This window comes from Hyla sarda, chromosome 4 (genome assembly GCF_029499605.1).
Source record: "Hyla sarda isolate aHylSar1 chromosome 4, aHylSar1.hap1, whole genome shotgun sequence".
Lineage (NCBI taxonomy): Eukaryota > Metazoa > Chordata > Amphibia > Anura > Hylidae > Hyla > Hyla sarda.
This window is the reverse complement of record NC_079192.1, coordinates 300,227,461-300,251,206: the sequence shown is the minus strand read 5'-3', so window position 1 is coordinate 300,251,206 and position 23,746 is coordinate 300,227,461. Positions and strand designations below refer to the sequence as shown.

The window sequence follows — 23,746 nt, the reverse complement described above, 5'->3', positions numbered from 1 at the left end:
AATAATACAACCTCACTGCTATTTTCAATTATAATGTGCTTTAATGGTTGTTCTCCTGAAATTAACCCCTTCCTTGTAACTACATGTATGCATTGTCATAGAATTTTGAGGAGAAATATTGGGCTTTTTAGCAAGGTTTTGCTTGTAATTCAGACTTTACAGAAGACAAAAGAGAAGAGTAAAGATATTTTGGAAATTTTAAATTAAAGATTTTAGATATATTAAAATTTTAAAAGTTTAATTTAAGGCGCCAACAGCATAAGGAGACCACATGGTGGCACAATGACAGCCTGGAGCTGGCAGCAGCATGATTAGACAATAGAGCTTCACAATTCCTAAGATTAAAAGATTTTAAAATTGAAATTGAAGATTTATGGTAGCTACTGCTACCATAAAATATTTTTAGGTAATGTCCCAGGCCCAGTAGCATCAGTAAACCATATAGTGGCTGAATGGCATAGCCTGGAGCTGGCGGCAGCATGAGTAGACAATAGGGCTTCACAATTACTAAGATTAAAAGATGAATTTTCATATTGAAATTGAAGATTTATGGTAGATAGTGCTACCATAAAATATTTTTAGGTAATGTCCCAGGCCCAGCAGCATCAATAAACCATATAGTGGCTGAAAGGCACAGGCTGGAGCTGGCAGCAGCATGAGTAGACAATTAAGCTTTACAATCCCTAAGATTAAAAGAGGAATTTTGAAATTTAAATTTAAGATTACACTCCTAAGTTTTAATGTCCCGGGCCCCGGCGTGTGGTTATAAAGAACCAAATCTAACAAGGAGTCACATGTCAAATGGCGGCACAATGACAGCGCCTGGAGGTGGCATCAGTATGAGGAGGCCATATAGTGGCTGAATGGCACAGCCTGGAGTTGGCTGAAGCATGAGGAGACCATATAGTGGCCGAATGGCACATCCTGGAGTTGGCAGCAGCATGAGTAGAACATATAGTGGCTGATTGGTACAGCCTGGAGTTTGTGGCAGCATGAGGAGACCATATAGTGTCTGAATGGCACAGCCTGGAGGTGGCTGAAGCATGAGGAGACCATATAGTGGTCGAATGGCACAGCCTGGAGTTGGCTGAAGCATGAGGAAACCATAACCATATAGTGGCCGAATGCCACAGCCTGGAGTTGACTGAAGCATGAGGAGACCATATAGTGGCCGAATGGCACAGTCAGGAGTTGGCAGCAGCCTGAGGAGACCATAAAGTGTCTGAATGGCACAGACTTGAGGTGGCTGAAGCATGAGGAGACCATATAGTGGCTGAATGGAACAGCCTGGATGTGGTGAAGCATGAGGAGACCATATAGTGTCTGAATGGCACAGCCTGGAGGTGTCTGAAGCACAAGGAGACCATATCGTGGCTGAATGGCACAGCCTGCAGGTTACTGAAACATGAGGAGACCATATAGGGGCTGAATGGCACAGCCCGGAGTAGGCTGAAGCATGAGGAGACTATAGTGGCTGAATGGCACAGCCTGAAGTTTGTGGCAGCATGAGGAGACCATATAGTGTCTGAGTGGCAAAGCCTGGAGGTGGCTGAGGCATTAGGAGACCATATAGTGGCTGAATGGCACAGCCTGGAGTTGGCGGCAGCATGAGTAGAACATATAGTGGCTGATTGCTACAGCCTGGAGTTTGTGGCAGCATAAGGAGACCAAATAGTGTCTGAATGGCACAGCCAGGAGGTGGCTAAAGCATTAGGAAACCATATAGTGTCTGAATGGCACAGCCTGGAGGTGGCTGAAGCAAGAGGAGACCATATAGTGGCTGAATGGCACAGACTGGAGTTGGCTGAAGCATGAGGAGACAATGTAGTGGCTGAATGGCACAGCCTGGAGTTGGCAGCAGCATGAGTAGAAGATATAGTGGCTGAATGGCACTGCCCGGAGGTGGCTGAAGCATGAGGAGACTATATAGTGGCTGAATGGCACAGCCTGGAGTTGGCTGAAGCATGAGGAGACCATATAGTGGCCGAATGGCACATCATGGAGTTGGCGGCAGCATGAGGAGACCATATAGTGTCTGAATGGCACAGCCTAGAGGTGGCTGAAGCATGAGGAGACCATATAGTGGCTGAATGGCACTGCCTTCATGTGGCTGATGGCACAGCTTGGAGTTGGCTGAAGCATGAGGAGACCATATGAATGGCACAGCCTGGAGGTTGGTGAAGCATGAGGAGACCATATAGTGGCTGAATGGCACAGCCTGGAGGTGGTGAAGCCTGAGGAGACCATATAGTGGCTGAATGGCACAGCCTGGAGTTCGCTGATGCATGAGAAGACCATATAGTGGCTGAATGGCACAGCCTGGAGTTCGCTGATGCAGGAGAAGACCATATAGTGGCTGAATGGCACAGCCTGGAGGTGGCTGAAGCATGGGGAGACCATATAGTGGCTGAATGGCACAGCCTTCAGGTGGCTGATGGCACAGCTTGGAGTTGGCTGAAGCATGAGGAGACCATATAGTGGCTGAATGGCACAGCCTGGAGGTGGTGAAGCATTAAGAAACCATATAGTGGCTGAATGGCACATCCTGGAGGTGGATTAAGCATGAGTAGACCGTATAGTGGCTGAATGGCACAGCCTGGTGTTGGCTGAAGCATGAGGAGACCATATAGTGGCTGAATGGCACAGCCTGGAGGTTGATGAAGCATGAGGAGACCATATAGTGGCTGAATGGCACAGCCTAGAGGTGGTGAAGCCTGAGGAGACCATATAGTGGCTGAATGGCACAGCCTTCAGGTGGCTGATGGCACAGCTTGTAGTTGGCTGAAGCATTAAGATACCATATAGTGGCTGAATGGCACATCCTGGTGTTGGCTGAAGCATGAGGAGACCATAGAGTGGCTGAATGTCACAGCCTGGAAGTTGATGAAGCATGAAGAGACCATATAGTGGCTGAATGGCACAACCTGGAGGTGGTGAAGCCTAAGGAGACCATATAGTGGCTGAGTGGCACAGCCTGAAGGTGGTGAAGCATGATGAGACCATATAGTGGCTGAATGGCACAGCCTGGATGAGGATGGAGCATGAGGAGACTATATAATGGCTGAATGGCACAGCCTGGAGGCGGTGAAGCATGAGGAGACCATATAGTGGCTGAATGGCACAGCCTAGAGCTGGTGAAGCATGAGGAGACCATATAGTGACTTAATGGCACAGCCTGGAGTTGGCGGCAGCATGAGTAGAACATATAGTGGTTGAATGGCACAGCCTGGAGTTTGTGGCAGCATGAGGAGACCATTTAGTGGCTGAATGGCACAGCCTGGAGGTGGCTGAAGCATAAGGAGACCATATAGTGGCTGTAAGGCATAGCCGGGAGTTGGCTGAAGCATGAGTAGAACATATAGTGGCTGATTGGCACAGCCTAGAGTTTGTGGCAGCTTGAGGAGAACATATAGTGTCTGAATGGCACAGCCTGGAGTTGGCTGAAGCACGAGGAGACCATATAGTGGCTGAATGGCACAGCCTGGAGTTGGCTGAAATATGAGGAGACATATAGTGGCCGAATGGCACAGCTTGGAGTTGGCTGAAGCATGAGGAGACCATATAGTGGCTGAATGGCACACGCTAGAGGTAGTGAAGCATGAGGAAAAAATGTAGTGGCTGAATGGCACAGCCCGGAGTTGGTTAAAGCGTGAGGAGACCATATAGTGGCTGAATGGCACATCCTGAAGTTGGCTGAAGCATGAGGAGACCATAAAGTGGCTGTATGGCACAGGCTTGAGGTGGCGAAGCATGAGGAGACCATTTAGTGGCTGAATGGCACAGCCTAGAGGTGGTGAAGCATAAGTGGAATATATAGTGGCTGAATGGCACATCCTGGAGTTTGTGGCAGCAGGAGGAGACCATATAGTGGCTGAATGGCTCAGCCTGGAGTTGTCTGAAGCATGAGGAGACCATATAGTGGCTGAATGGCACTGCCTTCATGTGGCTGATGGCACAGCTTGGAGTTGGCTGAAGCATGAGGAGACCATATGAATGGCACAGCCTGGAGCTTGGTGAAGCATGAGGAGGCCATATAGTGGCTGAATGGCACAGCCTGGAGGTGGTGAAGCCTGAGGAGACCATATAGTGGCTGAATGGCACAGCCTGGAGTTCGCTGATGCATGAGAAGACCATATAGTGGCTGAATGGCACAGGCTAGAGGTAGTGAAGCATGAGGAAAAAATGTAGTGGCTGAATGGCACAGCCCGGAGTTGGTTAAAGCGTGAGGAGACCATATAGTGGCTGAATGGCACATCCTGAAGTTGGCTGAAGCATGAGGAGACCATAAAGTGGCTGTATGGCACAGGCTTGAGGTGGCGAAGCATGAGGAGACCATTTAGTGGCTGAATGGCACAGCCTAGAGGTGGTGAAGCATAAGTGGAATATATAGTGGCTGAATGGCACATCCTGGAGTTTGTGGCAGCAGGAGGAGACCATATAGTGGCTGAATGGCTCAGCCTGGAGTTGTCTGAAGCATGAGGAGACCATATAGTGGCTGAATGGCACTGCCTTCATGTGGCTGATGGCACAGCTTGGAGTTGGCTGAAGCATGAGGAGACCATATGAATGGCACAGCCTGGAGGTTGGTGAAGCATGAGGAGACCATATAGTGGCTGAATGGCACAGCCTGGAGGTGGTGAAGCCTGAGGAGACCATATAGTGGCTGAATGGCACCGCCTGGAGTTCGCTGATGCATGAGAAGACCATATAGTGGCTGAATGGCACAGCCTGGAGGTGGCTGAAGCATGGGGAGACCATATAGTGGCTGAATGGCACAGCCTTCAGGTGGCTGATGGCACAGCTTGGAGTTGGCTGAAGCATGAGGAGACCATATAGTGGTTGAATGGCACAGCCTGGAGGTGGTGAAGCATTAAGAAACCATATAGTGGCTGAATGGCACATCCTGGAGGTGGATTAAGCATGAGTAGACCATATAGTGGCTGAATGGCACAGCCTGGTGTTGGCTGAAGCATGAGGAGACCATATAGTGGGTGAATGGCACAGCCTGGAGGTTGATGAAGCATGAGGAGACCATATAGTGGCTGAATGGCACAGCCTAGAGGTGGTGAAGCCTGAGGAGACCATATAGTGGCTGAATGGCACAGCCTTCAGGTGGCTGATGGCACAGCTTGTAGTTGGCTGAAGCATTAAGATACCATATAGTGGCTGAATGGCACATCCTGGTGTTGGCTGAAGCATGAGGAGACCATAGAGTGGCTGAATGTCACAGCCTGGAAGTTGATGAAGCATGAGGAGACCATATAGTGGCTGAATGGCACAACCTGGAGGTGGTGAAGCCTGAGGAGACCATATAGTGGCTGAATGGCACAGCCTGAAGGTGGTGAAGCATGATGAGACCATATAGTGGCTGAATGGCACAGGCTAGAGGTAGTGAAGCATGAGGAAACCATGTAGTGGCTGAATGGCACAGCCCGGAGTTGGTTAAAGCGTGAGGAGACCATATAGTGGCTGAATGGCACATCCTGAAGTTGGCTGAAGCATGAGGAGACCATAAAGTGGCTGTATGGCACAGGCTTGAGGTGGCGAAGCATGAGGAGACCATTTAGTGGCTGAATGGCACAGCCTAGAGGTGGTGAAGCATAAGTGGAATATATAGTGGCTGAATGGCACATCCTGGAGTTTGTGGCAGCAGGAGGAGACCATATAGTGGCTGAATGGCTCAGCCTGGAGTTGTCTGAAGCATGAGGAGACCATATAGTGGCTGAATGGCACTGCCTTCATGTGGCTGATGGCACAGCTTGGAGTTGGCTGAAGCATGAGGAGACCATATGAATGGCACAGCCTGGAGCTTGGTGAAGCATGAGGAGGCCATATAGTGGCTGAATGGCACAGCCTGGAGGTGGTGAAGCCTGAGGAGACCATATAGTGGCTGAATGGCACAGCCTGGAGTTCGCTGATGCATGAGAAGACCATATAGTGGCTGAATGGCACAGCCTGGAGGTGGCTGAAGCATGGGGAGACCATATAGTGGCTGAATGGCACAGCCTTCAGGTGGCTGATGGCACAGCTTGGAGTTGGCTGAAGCATGAGGAGACCATATAGTGGTTGAATGGCACAGCCTGGAGGTGGTGAAGCATTAAGAAACCATATAGTGGCTGAATGGCACATCCTGGAGGTGGATTAAGCATGAGTAGACCATATAGTGGCTGAATGGCACAGCCTGGTGTTGGCTGAAGCATGAGGAGACCATATAGTGGCTGAATGGCACAGCCTGGAGGTTGATGAAGCATGAGGAGACCATATAGTGGCTGAATGGCACAGCCTAGAGGTGGTGAAGCCTGAGGAGACCATATAGTGGCTGAATGGCACAGCCTTCAGGTGGCTGATGGCACAGCTTGTAGTTGGCTGAAGCATTAAGATACCATATAGTGGCTGAATGGCACATCCTGGTGTTGGCTGAAGCATGAGGAGACCATAGAGCGGCTGAATGTCACAGCCTGGAAGTTGATGAAGCATGAGGAGACCATATAGTGGCTGAATGGCACAACCTGGAGGTGCTGAAGCCTGAGGAGACCATATAGTGGCTGAATGGCACAGCCTGAAGGTCGTGAAGCATGATGAGACCATATAGTGGCTGAATGGCACAGCCTGGATGAGGATGGAGCATGAGGAGACTATATAATGGCTGAATGGCACAGCCTGGAGGCGGTGAAGCATGAGGAGACCATATAGTGGCTGAATGGCACAGCCTGGAGCTGGTGAAGCATGAGGAGACCATATAGTGACTTAATGGCACAGCCTGGAGTTGGCGGCAGCATGAGTAGAACATATAGTGGCTGAATGGCACAGCCTGGAGTTTGTGGCAGCATGAGGAGACCATTTAGTGGCTGAATGGCACAGCATGGAGTTGTCGGCAGCATTAGTAGAACATATAATGGCTGAATGGCACAGCCTGGAGTGTGTGGCAGCATGAGGGGACCATATAGTGTCTGAATGGCACAGCCTGGAGGTGGCTGAAGCATAAGGAGACCATATAGTGGCTGTAAGGCACAGCCGGGAGTTGGCTGAAGCATGAGTAGAACATATAGTGGCTGATTGGCACAGCCTAGAGTTTGTGGCAGCTTGAGGAGAACATATAGTGTCTGAATGGCACAGCCTGGAGTTGGCTGAAGCACGAGGAGACCATATAGTGGCTGAATGGCACAGCCTGGAGTTGGCTGAAGCATGAGGAGACATATAGTGGCCGAATGGCACAGCTTGGAGTTGGCTGAAGCATGAGGAGACCATATAGTGGCTGAATGGCACAGGCTAGAGGTAGTGAAGCATGAGGAAACCATGTAGTGGCTGAATGGCACAGCCCGGAGTTGGTTAAAGCGTGAGGAGACCATATAGTGGCTGAATGGCACATCCTGAAGTTGGCTGAAGCATGAGGAGACCATAAAGTGGCTGTATGGCACAGGCTTGAGGTGGCGAAGCATGAGGAGACCATTTAGTGGCTGAATGGCACAGCCTAGAGGTGGTGAAGCATAAGTGGAATATATAGTGGCTGAATGGCACATCCTGGAGTTTGTGGCAGCAGGAGGAGACCATATAGTGGCTGAATGGCTCAGCCTGGAGTTGTCTGAAGCATGGAGAGTATATAGTGGCTGCATGAGACAGCCTAGAGGTGGCAGCAGCAGCATCAGAAGTCCTGAAAGTTACCCGTGACAGAATGGTGCAGTGGGTGGCAAAACCAGTACTGGGTGATGAAGGTGGGTAGAAGAAGGAGAACTTGGCATTAGATGTGTGGCATCAGGCGGGTGGAGGGATCAGAATAGTAGCTGAGACAGGTAGGCAGAAGAAAACAGTCTTTTTTGTCAAAGTATTTGTGTGCACAAGTATAACACCATGTACCACCAATACCACCAAGTATTTATGTGATGTGATGCAAAGACCTCTAAAAGGTGGAAGGGAACAACATATGGTCCATTGTAACTGGTGGGGGTAAAAACTTACCTTGTAAGGCCATACTCTCGCACTATTAATTCCCCTATTGGCAAGTGTTACTCGTCCAAAAAAGGGTGGCCCCACACAGGAACCTCTCCCTATGTCCACATAAAAACACTGCCATTTCTCATGGGTTTTAGTTGGAAATAGGGAGAGGTTCCCGTGTGGGGCTGCCCTTTTTAGGATGAGTAACACTTGCCAAGAAGGGAATTAATAGTGCAAGAGGAGAGCCTTACAGGGGAAGTTTTTACCCACACCTGTTACAAAGGACCATACATTGTTCCCTTCCACCTTTTAGAGGTCTTTGCATTGCATAAATACTTGGTGGTATTGGTGGCACATGGTGTTTTTTGCACACCTTTCCTTTTGCTAGATAAAAAAAAAAAATTGGGTCCATATATTTTATCAAAAGAAAAGTTAAGTTTTACGTGTCCTCAACACTTACTTGTGGTCTAATGCAGAGGAATTTCTGAAACTGGGGACCAGCACCTTAATTATGTTTTGCAGTATCCATGGCAGCACAATGAGAGCCTGAAGTTTGTAGCATCAACATGAGGAGACCATTGAGCAGCACTAGTAGAGAGCCTGGAGGTGGCAGCATTAGCATGAGGAGACAATAGAGCAGCACAATTAGAGAGCCTGGAGGTGTCAGCATCAGCATGAGGAGACCATATGGCAGCACAATGACAGTTCCTGGAGGTGGTAGCATCAGCATGAGGAGACCATTTGATGGCACAATGACAGAGCGTGGAGGCAGTAGCATCAGCATGAGGAGACCATAGAGCAGCACAATGAGAGAGCCTGTAGGTGACAGCATAAGCATAAGGAGACCATAGAGCAGCACAATAAGAGAGCCTGGAGGTGGCACATCAACATGAGGAGACCATATGGCGGCACAATGACAGTGCCTGGAAGTGGTAGCATTAGCATGAGGAGACCATAGAGCAGTACAATAACAGAGCATGGAGATGGCAGCAGCAGCAGCATGAGGGCCATGCCAAGTCTGAGGAACCCACCAACTGTTGACTGGGGGTGTCAGATGTCACTTGGGATGAATTGGATGACCGAGTGAATGGATCAATCACGGCTGCTGGGTTGCTGGTCGAGACACGACTGCTAGCTGACACTGGGAGCTCAGACCTCTCGCTGCGACTCCGGTTGCCACGTGCCCCTACTCTGCTGCGACCTCTGCCTGCGGCTGATGAATTTAAGCCTCTGCCACTCCTCTGTGCACGTCCTGGCACTACTCTGCCTGACATACTTATTGCGTATATGAGGGGAGTACAATACGCTTCACTACGCTTAAAACAGTATTTGTCTAGAACAGCAGCAGGTGTGTACTATTGGCTGTCCTTTCTCAGGATCTACGCCCTTGACAGATTAACAGGTACAAAATAGTACACTACTTAGATGTACTTTAGAGATGAGCGAACTTCCAGTACTTCGATTCGTCACAAACTTCTTGGCTCTGCGTTTGCTGACTTTAGTCTGCATAAATGCGTTCAGCTTTCAGGTGCTCCGGTGGGCTGGAAAAGGTGGATACAGTCCTAGGAGACTTTTCAGCCCACAGGAGCACTTGAAAGCTGAACTAATTTATGCAGGCTAAAGTCAGCAACTGAGGAGCCAAGAAGTTTATGACAAATCAAATTACTGGAAGTACGCTCATCTCTAATGTATGTATGTGGTATGCACTTATGAGGGCATAAAAATGCGCTACAGTACACTTTAAAAAGTGTTTGAGTACAACACCAGCCGGTGATTACTTTTGCCTGGCCTTTCACAGTATCTAGGCCCTTGACAGATTAACAGGTACAAAATAGTACACTACTTAGATGTATGTATGTGGTATGCAATTATGAGGGCGGGAAAATGCGCTACAGTATGCTTAAAAAATATTTTCACACAACACCAGCAGAACACAACAGTGCTGAAGCACACAAAAGTTGTGTACTAAACCCAAAGACTATTAGGAATGGACTGCTGAGTATTATACTGTCTACAGATTAGTATAACCAGCAGATGATTTGTTGTGGAACAAAGACACAGATTTGCGCAGAAAAATTATTCCTGCCTCCTCTGCTAAGGTTTATGAATTTGAGGCAGCTTGTTGAAATGTATGAGGCAACACACAGCTCTCTGCCCCTCTCTGTAATACAATGCTGAAGAAAGTCACTGGGAGGCTAATGGCTGCAGTAAAAATCCTTTTCAGTGGAAAAAAGCACTGCTCTCTGTCCACCAGAACGCTGATGTGACTAGGAGGTGAAACGCTGCTGGTAAAAGCTTTTCTGCGTAACACACAGGCTCTGCATCCTATGATCCTTCTGCAGTGTAATGAATTAAGTGACTGGCCGCAAAATGGCTGCCGATTATAAAGGGCTGTGACATCACAGGGGTGACTGGATGCTGATAGGCTGCATCCTGCATGTGATTCAAGGTCATCCCGCCTACTTCCCTTCCCGCCTTACCTTCCTGCCTTCCCAGCGTTCCTTGCCCCATGTCCTCACAGATCCGCTATTTTAGATGCCCTGGAGCCTGGACCACACTAAATGGAGTTTAATGAAGCGATTCGCGCGATAGAATCGCGACAATATTCGCTTTAATTGCGAATGGAATTTTTCATGAAATTCATAACGAATTCAGATTCGTCAGCTTCGATTCGCTCATCTCTACCCATCACAATGGCGGATAGCGCATCCTTAATTAAAATGGTAATTTTGCCACAGATTTTGTATGTGCTTGCAGCCTCTCCAGTGTGGATACCTTAGAAATGGTTCGGGGAGCTGCCAGGATCCGGACTGGTATGTGGGGAGGACACGGGTAGTGGATCCTCTGTGTCAGTGAGGTGATGGCATGGGCTGTACCAGGGGAACGGAATCTAAGGGGTTACTGGTTTTCACCAGAGCCCGCCGCAAAGTGGGATGGACTTGCAGCGGCAGGTAACCCCCAGGTCGTTCTACCCGATAGCGACTCAACCTCACTGACAGCTGAGACAGGGGCGGTACACAAGGACAAGGCAAGAGCAAGGTTGGACGTAGCAGAAGGTCTGGGCAGGCAGCAACGGTTCGTAGTCAGGGGCAACGGCAAGGGTCTGGATACACAGGCAATGGAACACACAGAAACGCTTTCTCAGGGCACAAGGTCCAGCAGGGACAGGAAGGGGAAGTTGGTTCATATAGTGTAGGGAGTGCTTGGAACTAATTGGGCCAGGCACCAATTAATGGTGCACTGGCCCTTTAAATCTGAGAGACCCGGCGCGCGTGCGCCCTAGAGAGCGGGGCCGCGCGCTGGGACTGAGCAGGAGGACGGGGCAGGTGAGAGACATGGGGCGCGATCAGAGAGCGGGCACGTCCCGTGCCTCGGATCGCGTCCCCTCCGGTGACATGGAAGCAGCGCTCGCGGTGAGCGGTGCTGACCGGAGCGCTGCATGCAGAGGCTCGCCGTGAGCGCTCCGGGGAAGCAGCGGGACCCGGAGCGCTCGGCGTGACAGTACCCACCCCCCTTGGGTCTCCCCCTCTCTTTTGAACCGAGGAATCTGTGGATGAGATCTTTATCTAAAATATTGGCCTCGGGTTCCCATGATCTCTCCTCAGGGCCACAATTCTCCCAATCTACCAAAAATTTTTTTTTTACCCCGGACGATCTTGGAGGCGAGGATTTCTTTAACAGAGAACAAATGGGAGCAGGAACAGAGACCTTGGGAGAAAAGCGGTTAAGTACAAGAGGTTTGAGAAGAGACACATGGAAAGAGTTAGGAATGCGAAGAGAAGAGGTGAAGCTTGTAAGAGACAGAATTGATTTGATTCTTGATTTTAAAAGGGCCGAGGTAGCGAGGACCCAACTTGTAGCTAGGGACACGAAACCGTATGTATTTGGCAGAGAGCCACACTTTGTCCCCAGGGAGAAGGACAGGAGGAGTTCTTCTCTTTTTATCAGCATGTCTCTTCATACGAGACGAGGCCAGGAGCGACTTCTGAGTCTCCTTCCAGATAGCGGAGAAGTCCCGGTTTACTTCATCCACGGCAGGAACTCCAGAAGAAGTGAGAATGGGGAGGGGGGGGCAGAGGGTGACGGCCGTACACCACAAAAATGGAGATTTGGCGGAAAACTCAGAATTTTCAGCCCAGGGCAGAAGGTCGACCCAATCATCTTGGCGGGAGGAGACAAAATGTCGCAAGTAGTCACCAAGAATCACTGGTTCACTCTTTCCACTTGTCCATTGCATTAGGGGTGATAGGAGGACGAGAAATTTAATTTGATCTTTAATTGATTACAGAGGGCTCTCCAAAATTTTGACACAAAATGAACGCCTCTATCCGAGATTATATGCGTGGGAAGCCCGTGAAGACGAAAAATCTGCAGAAAAAAATGCTTCAACAACTGTGGCGCAGAAGGAAGGCCTGGAAGCGGAATAAAGTAAACCATTTTGGAAAAACGATCAACGACCACCCAGATGACAGTGTTGCCATGGGATACAGGAAGATCAGTGATGAAGTCCATGGCTATGTGGGACCAAGGCTGTTCAGGCACCGGCAGCGGATGGAGAAGACCTGAAGGCTTCTGACGAGGGGTCTTGTCACGTGCACACACTGTACAGGCTCGTACGAAATCGGTCACATCCTTTTCCAAGGAGGACCACCTATAGTGTCTGGCAATCAACTGTAAAGTCTTTTTGATTCCAGCTTGACCAGCCAAAAGGGAGGAATTGCCCCATTTGAGGATCCGGAGTTGAAGACGGGGAGGAACATAAGTCTTTCCTGGAGGGATAGGCACCAGAGAAGCAGGAGCAGAAGAGATCAGACACTCAGGGGGGATGATGTGCTGAGGAAGGGTCTCGGCTTAAGAGGCATCGGTAGTACGAGATAGAGCATCAGCTCTGACATTCTTGTCTGCGGGACGAAAATGGATTTGAAAGTTGAAACGTGCAAAAAACAACGACCACCTAGCCTGGCGAGGATTTAGCCGCTGGGCGGATTGAAGATAAGACAGATTTTTGTGATCTGTATAGATGGTGATGGGGTGAAGCATCCTTCCAGAAGATGTCTCCACTCCTCAAGGGCCAACTTAATCGCCAATAGTTCACGGTCTACAATGGAATAGTTTTTTTCTGGAGGAGAAAAGATTTTGGAGAAAAATCCGCAAGTGACATTTTTTCCTTTAGTGGATTTTTGTAGGAGAACAGCTCCGGCTCCAACAGAGGAGGCGTCAACCTCAAGGAAGAAGGGCTTCTGAGGATCTGGTCTGGACAAGACTGGAGCAGAGGAGAAGGCGGCTTTGAGGTGGTTAAAGGCTTCCTCCGCCTGTGGCGGCCAGGATTTCAGATTAGAATTTTTCATAGTCAGTGCTACAATAGGCGCAACGATGGTAGAGAAGTGGGGAATGAATTGACGATAATAATTAGCAGATCCGAGAAATATTTGGATTGCTCGCAGGCCAGTGGAACTAGGCCAATCCATTACCGCAGATAGTTTATCAGGGTCCATTTGAAGACCTTGTCCGGACACAATGTATCCCAGGAAGGGAAGACTGCTGCGTTTAAATAGACACTTCTCCATTTTGGCGTAAAGCTGATTTTGGTGTAGTCGCTGGGGCACTTGACGAACATGAAGGCGGTGTTCCTCTAGGTTGGAGGAAAAAATTAGGATGTCGTCAAGATAGACTACCACAAAGGAGTACAATATGTCCCGAAAAATCTCATTAACAAAGTCCTGAAAGACTGCTGGGGCGTTGCATAGACCAAAGGGCATGACTAGGTTTTCAAAGTGACCATCTCTGGTATTGAAGGCGGTTTTCCATTCATTGCCTGCTCGAATATGGATGAGGTTGAATGCGCCCCTTAGATCAAGTTTGGTGAAAATCTTAGCACCTCGCAGTCGGTCGAAGAGTTCGGGGATGAGGGGCAGAGGATAGCGATTTTTTATGGTAATTTTATACGGACCGCGGTAATCAATACAGGGGCGGAGAGATCCATCTTTTTTAGCAACAAAGAAAAATTCAGCTCACGCTGGAGAAGAAGATTTCCGGATAAAACCTCTTTTGAGGTTTTCTTGTATGTACTCAGACATAGCTTGTGTTTCCGGGGCAGAAAGTGGGTAAATCCTACCACGGGGCGGTGTGGTACCAGGGAGCAGGTCGATAGGGCAGTCAAAGGTTCTATGTGGAGGTAAGACCTCTGCTTGCTTTTTACAAAAGACGTCCGAAAAGTCCAGATAGGCCATAGGAAGACCTGGCAATGGAGTAGCCATGGAGACCTGGCAGGAAGAAACTGGGTGGAGACATCGCTTGTGGCAAGAAGATCCCCAACTCTTAATGTCCCCGGTGACCCAGTCGAGGCTAGGCGAATGACGTTGGAGCCAGGGCAAGCCCAGAAGAATTTCAGAAGTGCAGTTGGGTAGCACAAAAAATTCATTATGTTCATAATGGTGAACTCCAACACTCATGAGTAGCAGTTGAGTGCGGTAACGCACGGTGCAGACCAGTTTCTCTCCATTGATGGATGAAATGAAGAGAGGTTTGGCAAGACGGGTCCAAGAAGGCCACAGCGGAGAAGGAAGTAGCATTATCGGGTATAGCAATCCGCACAGGTAAAGTCAATCGTGGAGAGGAAGAATTCACACCTAGCAACGACTCTCCTACGTTAACTAGGTGAGTGGGTGAGTTTCTCAGACGCGGAGGACGAATAGAACAGTCTTTTAGGAAATGTTCGGTGCTTGCACAGTATAGGCACAGGTTTTCATTCCTACGGCGAGTCCTCTCTTGTTGGGTCAGGCAAGTCCGATCCACTTGCATAGCCTCCTCGGCAGGAGGCACAGGAACAGATTGCAAAGGACGTTGGAAGAGAGGAGCCTGGGAGGGAAACCGCCTGGTGTGAACAAGATCCTTTTCCTGACGAAGCTCCTGGCGTCTTTCCGTGAAATGCATGTCGATGCGGGTGGCCAAATGGATGAGTTCAGACAGGTTAGCAGGAATTTCTCGTGCGGCCAGGACATCTTTGATGTGACTGGATAAGCCTTTCTTGAAGGTCGCGCAGAGGGTATCATTATTCCAGTATAGCTCAGAGGCAAGGGTGCGGAACTGGATGGCGTATTTGCCCACTGAAGAACTCCCTTGGACAAGATTCAGCAAAGCAGTCTCGGCTGAGGAAGCCCAGGCTGGCTCCTTAAAGACACTACATACTTCTGAGAAGAAGGACTGGGTTGTAGCAGTGGCAGGATCGTTGTGGTCCCAAAGCGGTGTGGCCCATGACAAGGCCTTTCCAGACAACAGGCTGACCACGAACGCCACCTTAGACCGTTCTGTGGGAAATTGGTCTGACATCATCTCCAGGTGTAGGGAACACTGGGAGAGGAATCCACGGCACAGTTTAGAGTCCCCATTAAACTTGTCTGGTAGAAACAGGCGGAATCTGGGAGCAGCCACTCGCTGTGGAGGAGATGCAGGAGCTGGCGGAGGAGATGGTTGCTGTTGTGGCGGCAGAAGCTGTTGCAGCATAGTCAATTGCTGTCCTTGTAGCACGATCTGCTGTGATTGCTGGGCGACCACGGAGGTTAGGTCAGCGATACTGGGCAGCGGGACCTCAGCGGGATCCATGGCCGGATCTACTGTCAGGATCCGCACTGGTATGCGGGGAGGACACGGGTAGTGGATCCTCTGTGTCAGTGAGGTGATGGTGTGGGCCGTACCAGGGGAACGGAATCTAAGGGGTTACTGGTTTTCACCAGAGCCCGCCGCAAAGTGGGATGGACTTGCAGCGGCAGGTAACCCCCAGGTCGTTCCACCCGATAGCGACTCAACCTCACTGACAGCTGTGACAGGCACGGTGCACAAGGACAAGAGCAAGGTCGGACGTAGCAGAAGGTCTGGGCAGGCAGCAACGGTTCGTAGTCAGGGGCAATGGCAAGGGTCTGGATACACAGGATATGGAACACACAGAAACGCTTTCCCAGGGCACAAGGCAACAAGATCCGGCAGGGACAGGAAGGGGAAGTGGGTTTATATAGTGTAGGGAGTGCTTGGAACTAATTGGGCCAGGCACCAATTAATGGTGCACTGGCCCTTTAAATCTGAGAGACCCGGCGCGCGCGCGCCCTAGAGAGCGGGGCCGTGCATTCCGGGACTGAGCAGGAGGACGGGGCAGGTGAGAGACAAGGGGCATGATCCGAGAGCGGGCACGTCCCGTGCCTCGGATCGCGTCCCCTCCGGTGACATGGAAGCAGCGCTTGCGGTCAGCGGTGCTGACCGGAGCGCTGCATGTGGAGGCACGCCGTGAGCACTCCGGGAAAGCAGCGGGACCCGGAGTGCTCGGCGTGACAGGAGTGGGAAGCATTGATGGAGAGATTGCTCTGGAGGAGAGGTAGAGTGCGTATAAAGTATGTCAACTTGGTTCATCCAGAAGGGGAAGGTGGATGGAGACTGCAAGATTAAAGGCTATATTTTCTGTAATAAAATACAAAGTATTAAAAGGGGATTGAGGGACACATTGTTGTCGGAATTGTTTATGGTTTAAAAAAAACTCCTTTAATAGCTTGGTGGAGATGATGGACGCGGGTCTACCGGTTATAGGACAAGTTGTGCAGATTTCCCTAGTTAAAATATTTAGGAAAGTGTGGCATGAGCTTAAATAAAGGTGCAACATAGTAGTTAGTTTTCAGTTTATGTCTTTATGGAACAATTTGAATATAGAACACTCTATGAAAGGGATGGGTAAGGATTTCTGGATGAAACAGGGGGTTAAGTATGTAAATCAAATTTGTTATAAGGGGGTTCTAAAAAAATATTTTAGACACTAAAAGTGGAATTAGGGTTGAGGGAATCTCATAGATGGTGGTATTCAATTGAATGAGGCATATAGGTACTAGTGTTGAGCGGCATAGGCCATATTCGAATTCGAATTCGAATTCGCGTAATATATTCGCGAATATTCGCATATTCGTAATATTCTTGTTTTATTTTCGCATATGCGAAAATTCGTGTATGCGAAAATTTACATATGCGGAAATTAGCATATACAAAAATTTGCATAAGCGAAGATTCGCAAATGCGAAAAGTAGCATATGCAAATTTTCGCATATGCGAAAATTCGCACACCAGTATCACACAGTAGTATTAGAGCCTTCTTTACACCACACAAGCTGGAAGCAGAGAGGGGTGATCACTGTGATGTGTACTGTGAAAAAAACAACAAAAAAAAAAAAAAACGAATATTCGTAATTACGAATATATAGTGCTATATTCGCGAATATTCGCAAATTCGCGAATATGCGATATTCGCGAATAAAATTCGAATTGCGAATATTCGAGAGCAACACTAATAGGTACACAGATAATAAAAAAGTTTTCAATATTAATTCACATACATATGTATTTTAGGCTAATAGAGGACTGTGGTAGGAACAATCTGAGTAACATATAGAAAGGTTTAATTAGTGTTACACCAGTTGAGTTTCAGGTGGAGAAAAAGAGGAAGTGGGAAAGGGTTTTGGGCACTATTGCAGAAGAATCGTGGCACCGTATATAATTAAGTGTTAAAAAATGCACCTCAAATAAATATTACCAAATGATTCCTTTAAGACCTACCACCTATACTTCTCAGTGTATATACTGAATGTAATGGGTTGTTTGGAAACTGCAGATTGTCCAAGGTGATGTGGTGATAATGCCAACTTTTCATGTAATCTGGGATTGTGTTAATATTAAAGAATTTTAAAATAAGGTTATGTATAATACAGAATAGGCATTAAAAAAGAATGGTCAGCGTTGATGTGTATTCTGGGAGATATGGGAAGCAAAGGTGAATTTAATTACTTGCTATCTAGTATCTTGCTTCTTGCTGAAGTTGTAATTCTGAGATCTCTATTTACTTGTTCCTTACCAGACAGAGTGGGGGGTAGTAAGGGGAAAGAAGAGTATTAATAATTTTGAAAATATGACATTTTTGTATTCTTGTTACTCTTTGTATTGTGTGACGTTAAAAAAAAAAAACTGGTTCCCCAAAAAGCAAGCCCCTATATGTCTCTGTCCACAGAAAACTAAAAGAGTAATGGCTCTCAGAGTAAAAAAATGTTTATTGGCTTCAACATTAAGGGGTTAACCTCTTACCAGATCATGACATAACAATACCACAAGGGTCTTAGATAGTAATTGCACCCCAACTTATTATTACGTTTTGGTGGTTGCATGACCATTGCCATTGTGCCCATTCAATCAATAGGGGTAAAATCATGTGTTTGTGTGCATGTGATCTAAAAGTTCTGTTGGGCCCCCAGTATTAATTCCCCTGATAGGGCCACAGCACCCCAGTCTGACACTGACTCCTATATTTAGTTGTCACATATCAGTGGCTATGGTCAGCAGTATGGCAACAATCCCAATAACCTTACATTGTCAATGCAATTCTGGGGACTCTATTAATATGGGAAATGTAAGTGCTCATCTGTAATCTTACATTTATATGTATTTGTATGCTTTATATTTCTAAATGAATGGGAAAATTATGCCACAAAAAAAATACAGCATGCTTCAAAACCTCAGTTCAGTAATGGTGCACATCTCGCCTCTACCACAGTGTAATATGTCTGTGTTATGGATGCAAATCCAGCCTTGACCACAGGTCTCGAGACCCAAACTAAAATTACCATAGATTATATATTACTGTAACCATTTGCCAGCCCTAAATACATGTAGTGTACATTTATCAGTGACCATTGTAATTACAATGTCGAGCAATATCCACAGATGCAGCAAGGGACTTAGGCACTGCGATCTGTGAAAACAAACAGGTCTCAGAGAACACATGTTCAGCCAAAGCTCAGCTATAAATAGGGAAGACACGCTGAGTTATTTCATTACCCATCTCTCCCTCTGGTGGATACTGATGAAAGCTCACATGCTGCAAAAGTCATTTGTAATGGCTGCTTTTTAGATCATAATGAGCCCTCTAGTGGCATCTAGCTCATCCCTAATGACTTCATCCAGATCTATTGTACAAGCGCATTGGTGCACTACAAGAAAGATATGAGTATTGAAGATGCTTGTTGCATTAGTTTCATCACAGCAGCTAGGGATTGTATATTATGACACCATGAGTGTCACTCATCAATACTTGATTTACAGTGGTTCTGCAAAGAATGGAGAGGTAATATTCCTTAAAAAGCTTGGCCCATAATAAACATTTATTACCTATGCATTCATTCAAAACTCTGGGGGTCTGAACACTGTAGAGTGCTCAACTATCTATGTCAGTCTTATAGACAGCAAACAAAGCAGCGGTCATGTATGCATTCTACAACTCTATTTACACAAAGGACTTTGATCCCATGCTCTCATGATCAATGGGGGTCCTAGCAATCACATTGAGGTTTGTGTGACCTTCCAAGGACATGCCTCTCCAAACCATTACTGATCCAAACTGCTCATGCTGGATGAAGTTCTTGCAGCATAATGTTCACCACATTCACGTCTGTCATATAGGCTCAGTATAAAGCTGCTCTTATCTGTGAACAGAATGGGATGCAAATGTCAGACCAGCCAATGCTAGTGTGTTAATAAGGAAACTGTGACACCCTATTTATGCATCTAATATATGTTTAAAATGAATCATGGCAGAATCTAAAACAAAATCAATATTGTTTCATCAAAGTAATCTATTCACCTTCAGGCATGACTTCCCCACTAAAACTACATGACTACCTACCGTATTTTTCGCCGTATAAGACGCACTTTATCTTCCCCAAAACTGAATGGAAAAAGTCAGTGCGTCTTATACGGCGAATACACCCCTATCGCGGCGGTCCCTGCGGCCATCCACGGCCGGGACCCGCAGCTAATACAGGACATCACTGATCGCGGTGATGCCCTGTATTAACCCTTCAGACGCGGCGATCAAAGCTGACCGCCGCGTCTGAAGGGAAAGTGACACTAACCCGGCTGTTCAGTCGGGCTGTTCGGGACCGCAGTCTCGAACAGCCCGACTGAATAGCCGGGTTAGTGCTTACAGGACACCGGTAGGGACCTTACCTGACTCCTCGGTGTCTTCTCCGTTCAGGGATCCCCTGTATGGCCGGCGCTCTCCTTCCTCGTCATCACGTCGTCGCGTACGTGCGTCGGCATGCGTAATGACGTGATGGCGGCGACGGAGAGTGAGGATACCCGGCCGGCAGCAGAGACGTTCCGGAGCGACGGGGACACGTGAGTATTACCTCCTATGCAGTGGTCTTCAATCTGCGGACCTCCAGATGTTGATAACCTACAACTCCCAGCATGCCCAGACAGCCAACGGCTGTCCGGGCATGCTGGGAGTTGTAGTTTTGCAACATCTGGAGGTCCGCAGGTTGAAGACCACTATTGGGTTCAAAATCTTTATTTTTTTAGATTTTGCACCTATAAATTGGGTGCGTCTTATACGCCGGTGCGTCCTATAGGGTAAAAAATACGGTAACTGTAGACACAACCTCTTGTTCATTCTTACTCATCTTTCATACTTCAGTATCCCCAGTTTCTTAAGAAGTATTTGATGGATAGAGGATAAGATGTGTAGGTACGAGGCAACCCTTTATGGCCAAAATGGGCTGTGTCTTTAAGGAGTTGTCAAAGCAAATGTTTTACATATATGCACAGAGAGGAGGGTGATATAAAAAAACAACACAATTAACTTCATTGCTCTTGGGCCACCACTGGTATCACGGAGTTCTATGGCGTGTCTCAGCCTACTGCCATTTTCTCAGGGAGAGTACTGCTTATTTCTGTACAACTGAACAGATTTCCTATTGTATTACACAAAGAAAGGATCCCATGATTTTCCAATTTTTTTTTTTTTTTTGGGGGGGGGGGGATCCTTCAAAGAGTATGCCAGTGGATAACAATTTTTTCTTTAAATCCTCTGGTACTTATCAGCTGCTGTATGCTCCAAAGGAAGTTCTTTTCTTTTTTTTTTTACATTTATTTTCTGTCTGACCACAGTGCTCTTTGCTGACACCTCTGTCCATGTCAGGAACTGTCCAGAGTATGATAGGTTTGCTTTTGGGATTTGCTCCTGCTCTTGACAGTTCCTGACATGGACAGAAGTGTCAGCAGAGATCACTGTGGTCAGACAGAAAATAAATATACAACTTTCTTACTCATCTTTCACACTTAAGTATCCCCAGTTTCTTAAGAAGTATTTGATGGATAGAGGATAAGATGTGTAGGTACGAGGCAACCCTTTATGGCCAAAATGGGCTGTGTCTTTAAGGAGTCGTCAAAGCAAATGTTTTACATATATGCACAGAGAGGAGGGTGATATAAAAAAACAACACAATTAACTTCATTGCTCTTGGGCCACCACTGGTATCACGGAGTTCTATGGCGTGTCTCAGCCTACTGCCATTTTCTCAGGGAGAGTACTGCTTATTTCTGTACAACTGAACAGATTTCCTATTGTATTACACAAAGAAAGGATCCCATGATTTTCCAAATTTTTTTTTTTTTTTGGGGGGGGGGGGGATCCTTCAAAGAGTATGCCAGTGGAAAACAATTTTTTCTTTAAATCCTCTGGTACTTATCAGCTGCTGTATGCGCCAAATGAAGTTATTTTCTTTTCTTTTTTTTTTTTTATTTATTTTCTGTCTGACCACAGTGCTCTTTGCTGACACCTCTGTCCATGTCAGAAACTGTCCAGAGTATGATAGGTTTGCTTTTGGGATTTGCTCCTGCTCTTGACAGTTCCTGACATGGACAGAAGTGTCAGCAGAGATCACTGTGGTCAGACAGAAAATAAATATACAACTTCCCCTGTAGCATACAGCAGCTGATAAGTACTAGAAGAATTAAGATCTTTTAATAGAAGTAATTTAGAAATCTAACAATAATAGAAAACGTAGGTGCACTCACCGCAAGGTAACGACTGTCGCATCTCGGTGTCCGTTATCGGGTAGCCGGGTCACGGCATTCGGCGCTGGTGTATGGTGGCGCTCAGAGGCAACGCCGGCAGTTTCGCACGAAAGTGCGTGCTTCTTCTGGCCTCAGTGAGCACGCACTTTGGTGCAAAACTGCCGGCATTGCCTCTGAGCGCCACCATACACCAGCGCCGAATGCCGTGACCCGGCTACCCGATACCTGACACCGAGATGCGACAGTTGTTACCTTGCGGTGAGTGCACCTACGTTTTCTATTATTGTTCTATTTGATACTTTATCTTTTGTACGTGCACCCCGCAGGAGACTGTTATCGGAGGTCACCGCAGACCTCGCTGCAGACGCCATCAGGTGATTTAGTTCCCCCATGTGTGCTCTCCCTACACTTCCAAGTTGATAATTTAGAAATCTGTTTAACTTTCTAGCTCCAGTTAATTTAACAGAAAATTGTTTTCCACTGGAGTACCACTTTAATATTGAAGATTTTGTTAAGATTATGAAGGAAAGTAATGAAAAATATAGAGGCAAAAATCTGTGATACATCTATGCTGACACTTTTGTCTCCTATTTTACAGGATGAATACCAGGAATATGAACCAGAAGCATAACATCCCTTTACTCTGGACCCAGCCACCAGCAGCATCAGCACAAAGATAGCTATAATGAAGATACTAATAAAAAAAAATCCCCATATCCCTAAAATCCCTTTCCGACACAAGAGGAGTGTGGTCTACCCATTTTCTTTCCTCAGCAATTGAGCTCTTCCTCTACTCCACTCTCAGAGAGCCTCATGTGAAATGGTTTTATGTATGGTAATCCTTAGCGTTAAGTCATAGTCCAAACAAAACTAGTGTTTAAAATAACAAAAGCCCTTTGTAACGTATGACCCCATGAATGCATTGTACTTGTCTTTGCAGTCATAATGTCCCCGGGAAATTATTTCTGTTTCCCTCCCAGAGAATAATTGCCGGGGGTTATTGGTGGATTTTGTCTATCATAATTTTCTTTTGTTCTGGTGTGTCCTGTTGTTCAGTGGCAGAAGGGCCTGCAACCACCTGCAATTGGACCAGCTGATATTCTTTTGTGTCTACCTACAGAAGTAAAGCATGTACTAACTTTTTATAAAGAGATGGTGAAAAACACCTAAAAAATGTTCTTTCCTTCTTAACAAATTGTCTGCCATTAATGTGTGCGCTTGCACTTCTTTGGTGGCCATTAATTTGAGGGAAGAACACAAAAAACATGTAGTCGTGGATGACTGACCTTTGACATTGTTTATTCAGTGTTCTAATGTGATATTTATTTTGCTGTTGTTTTTTATACATATATACACATATCTAAAAAAAATAAATGGGTTAACTTATTTGTGACTGTTCTGTAAAGCAGATAAAAATCTGTAATCCATGCAAAATCTTTTCAATGTCCTTGTGTTCCAAAAAATTTTGCAAAAGGAATAAAAAAAGAATTAACCAAATTGTTATACTTTTGTAAATGTGACTTGTTATATTTAAGGTATAGAGAATGTATGTATGCGGTAAGGGAAATGTATGTATGAAGTAAGTAAGAAATAGAAGGAATGTATGTATGTGGTAAGTATGAGGTAAAGGAAATGTATGTATAAGGTAAGGTATGTATATAGGAATTTATGTATGAGATAAGGGGAATATATGTATGAGGTTAGTATATATGTATATATGAGGTACATATGAGGTAAGCGGAATGTTTGTATGAGGTAAGGGAATGTATATATGAGGTATAAGGAATGTATGTATGTATGAGGAAATGGGACTATATGTATGAGGTAAGTATGAGATAAGGGAAATGTTTAAATGAGGTACGTATAAAGTAAGGGAAATGTATGTATGAGGTGAGGGGAATGTTTAAATGAGGTACGTATAAAGTAAGGGAAACGT

The 23,746-nt window shown here is 46.7% G+C and overlaps 1 protein-coding gene across 1 annotated transcript in view; it reads left to right on the top strand.

The window, feature by feature from the left end:
* Nucleotides 1-23,313, top strand: part of SNCB (synuclein beta) — a 108,988-nt gene extending 85,675 nt beyond the window's left edge. Inside the window, exon 7 of the mRNA XM_056574719.1 lies at nucleotides 22,409-23,313. Coding sequence (XP_056430694.1) covers nucleotides 22,409-22,441 — 33 coding nt within the window. The 3' untranslated portion in view covers nucleotides 22,442-23,313. The remainder of the gene's footprint in view (nucleotides 1-22,408) is intronic.
* The last annotated feature ends 433 nt before the right edge of the window (nucleotides 23,314-23,746 follow it).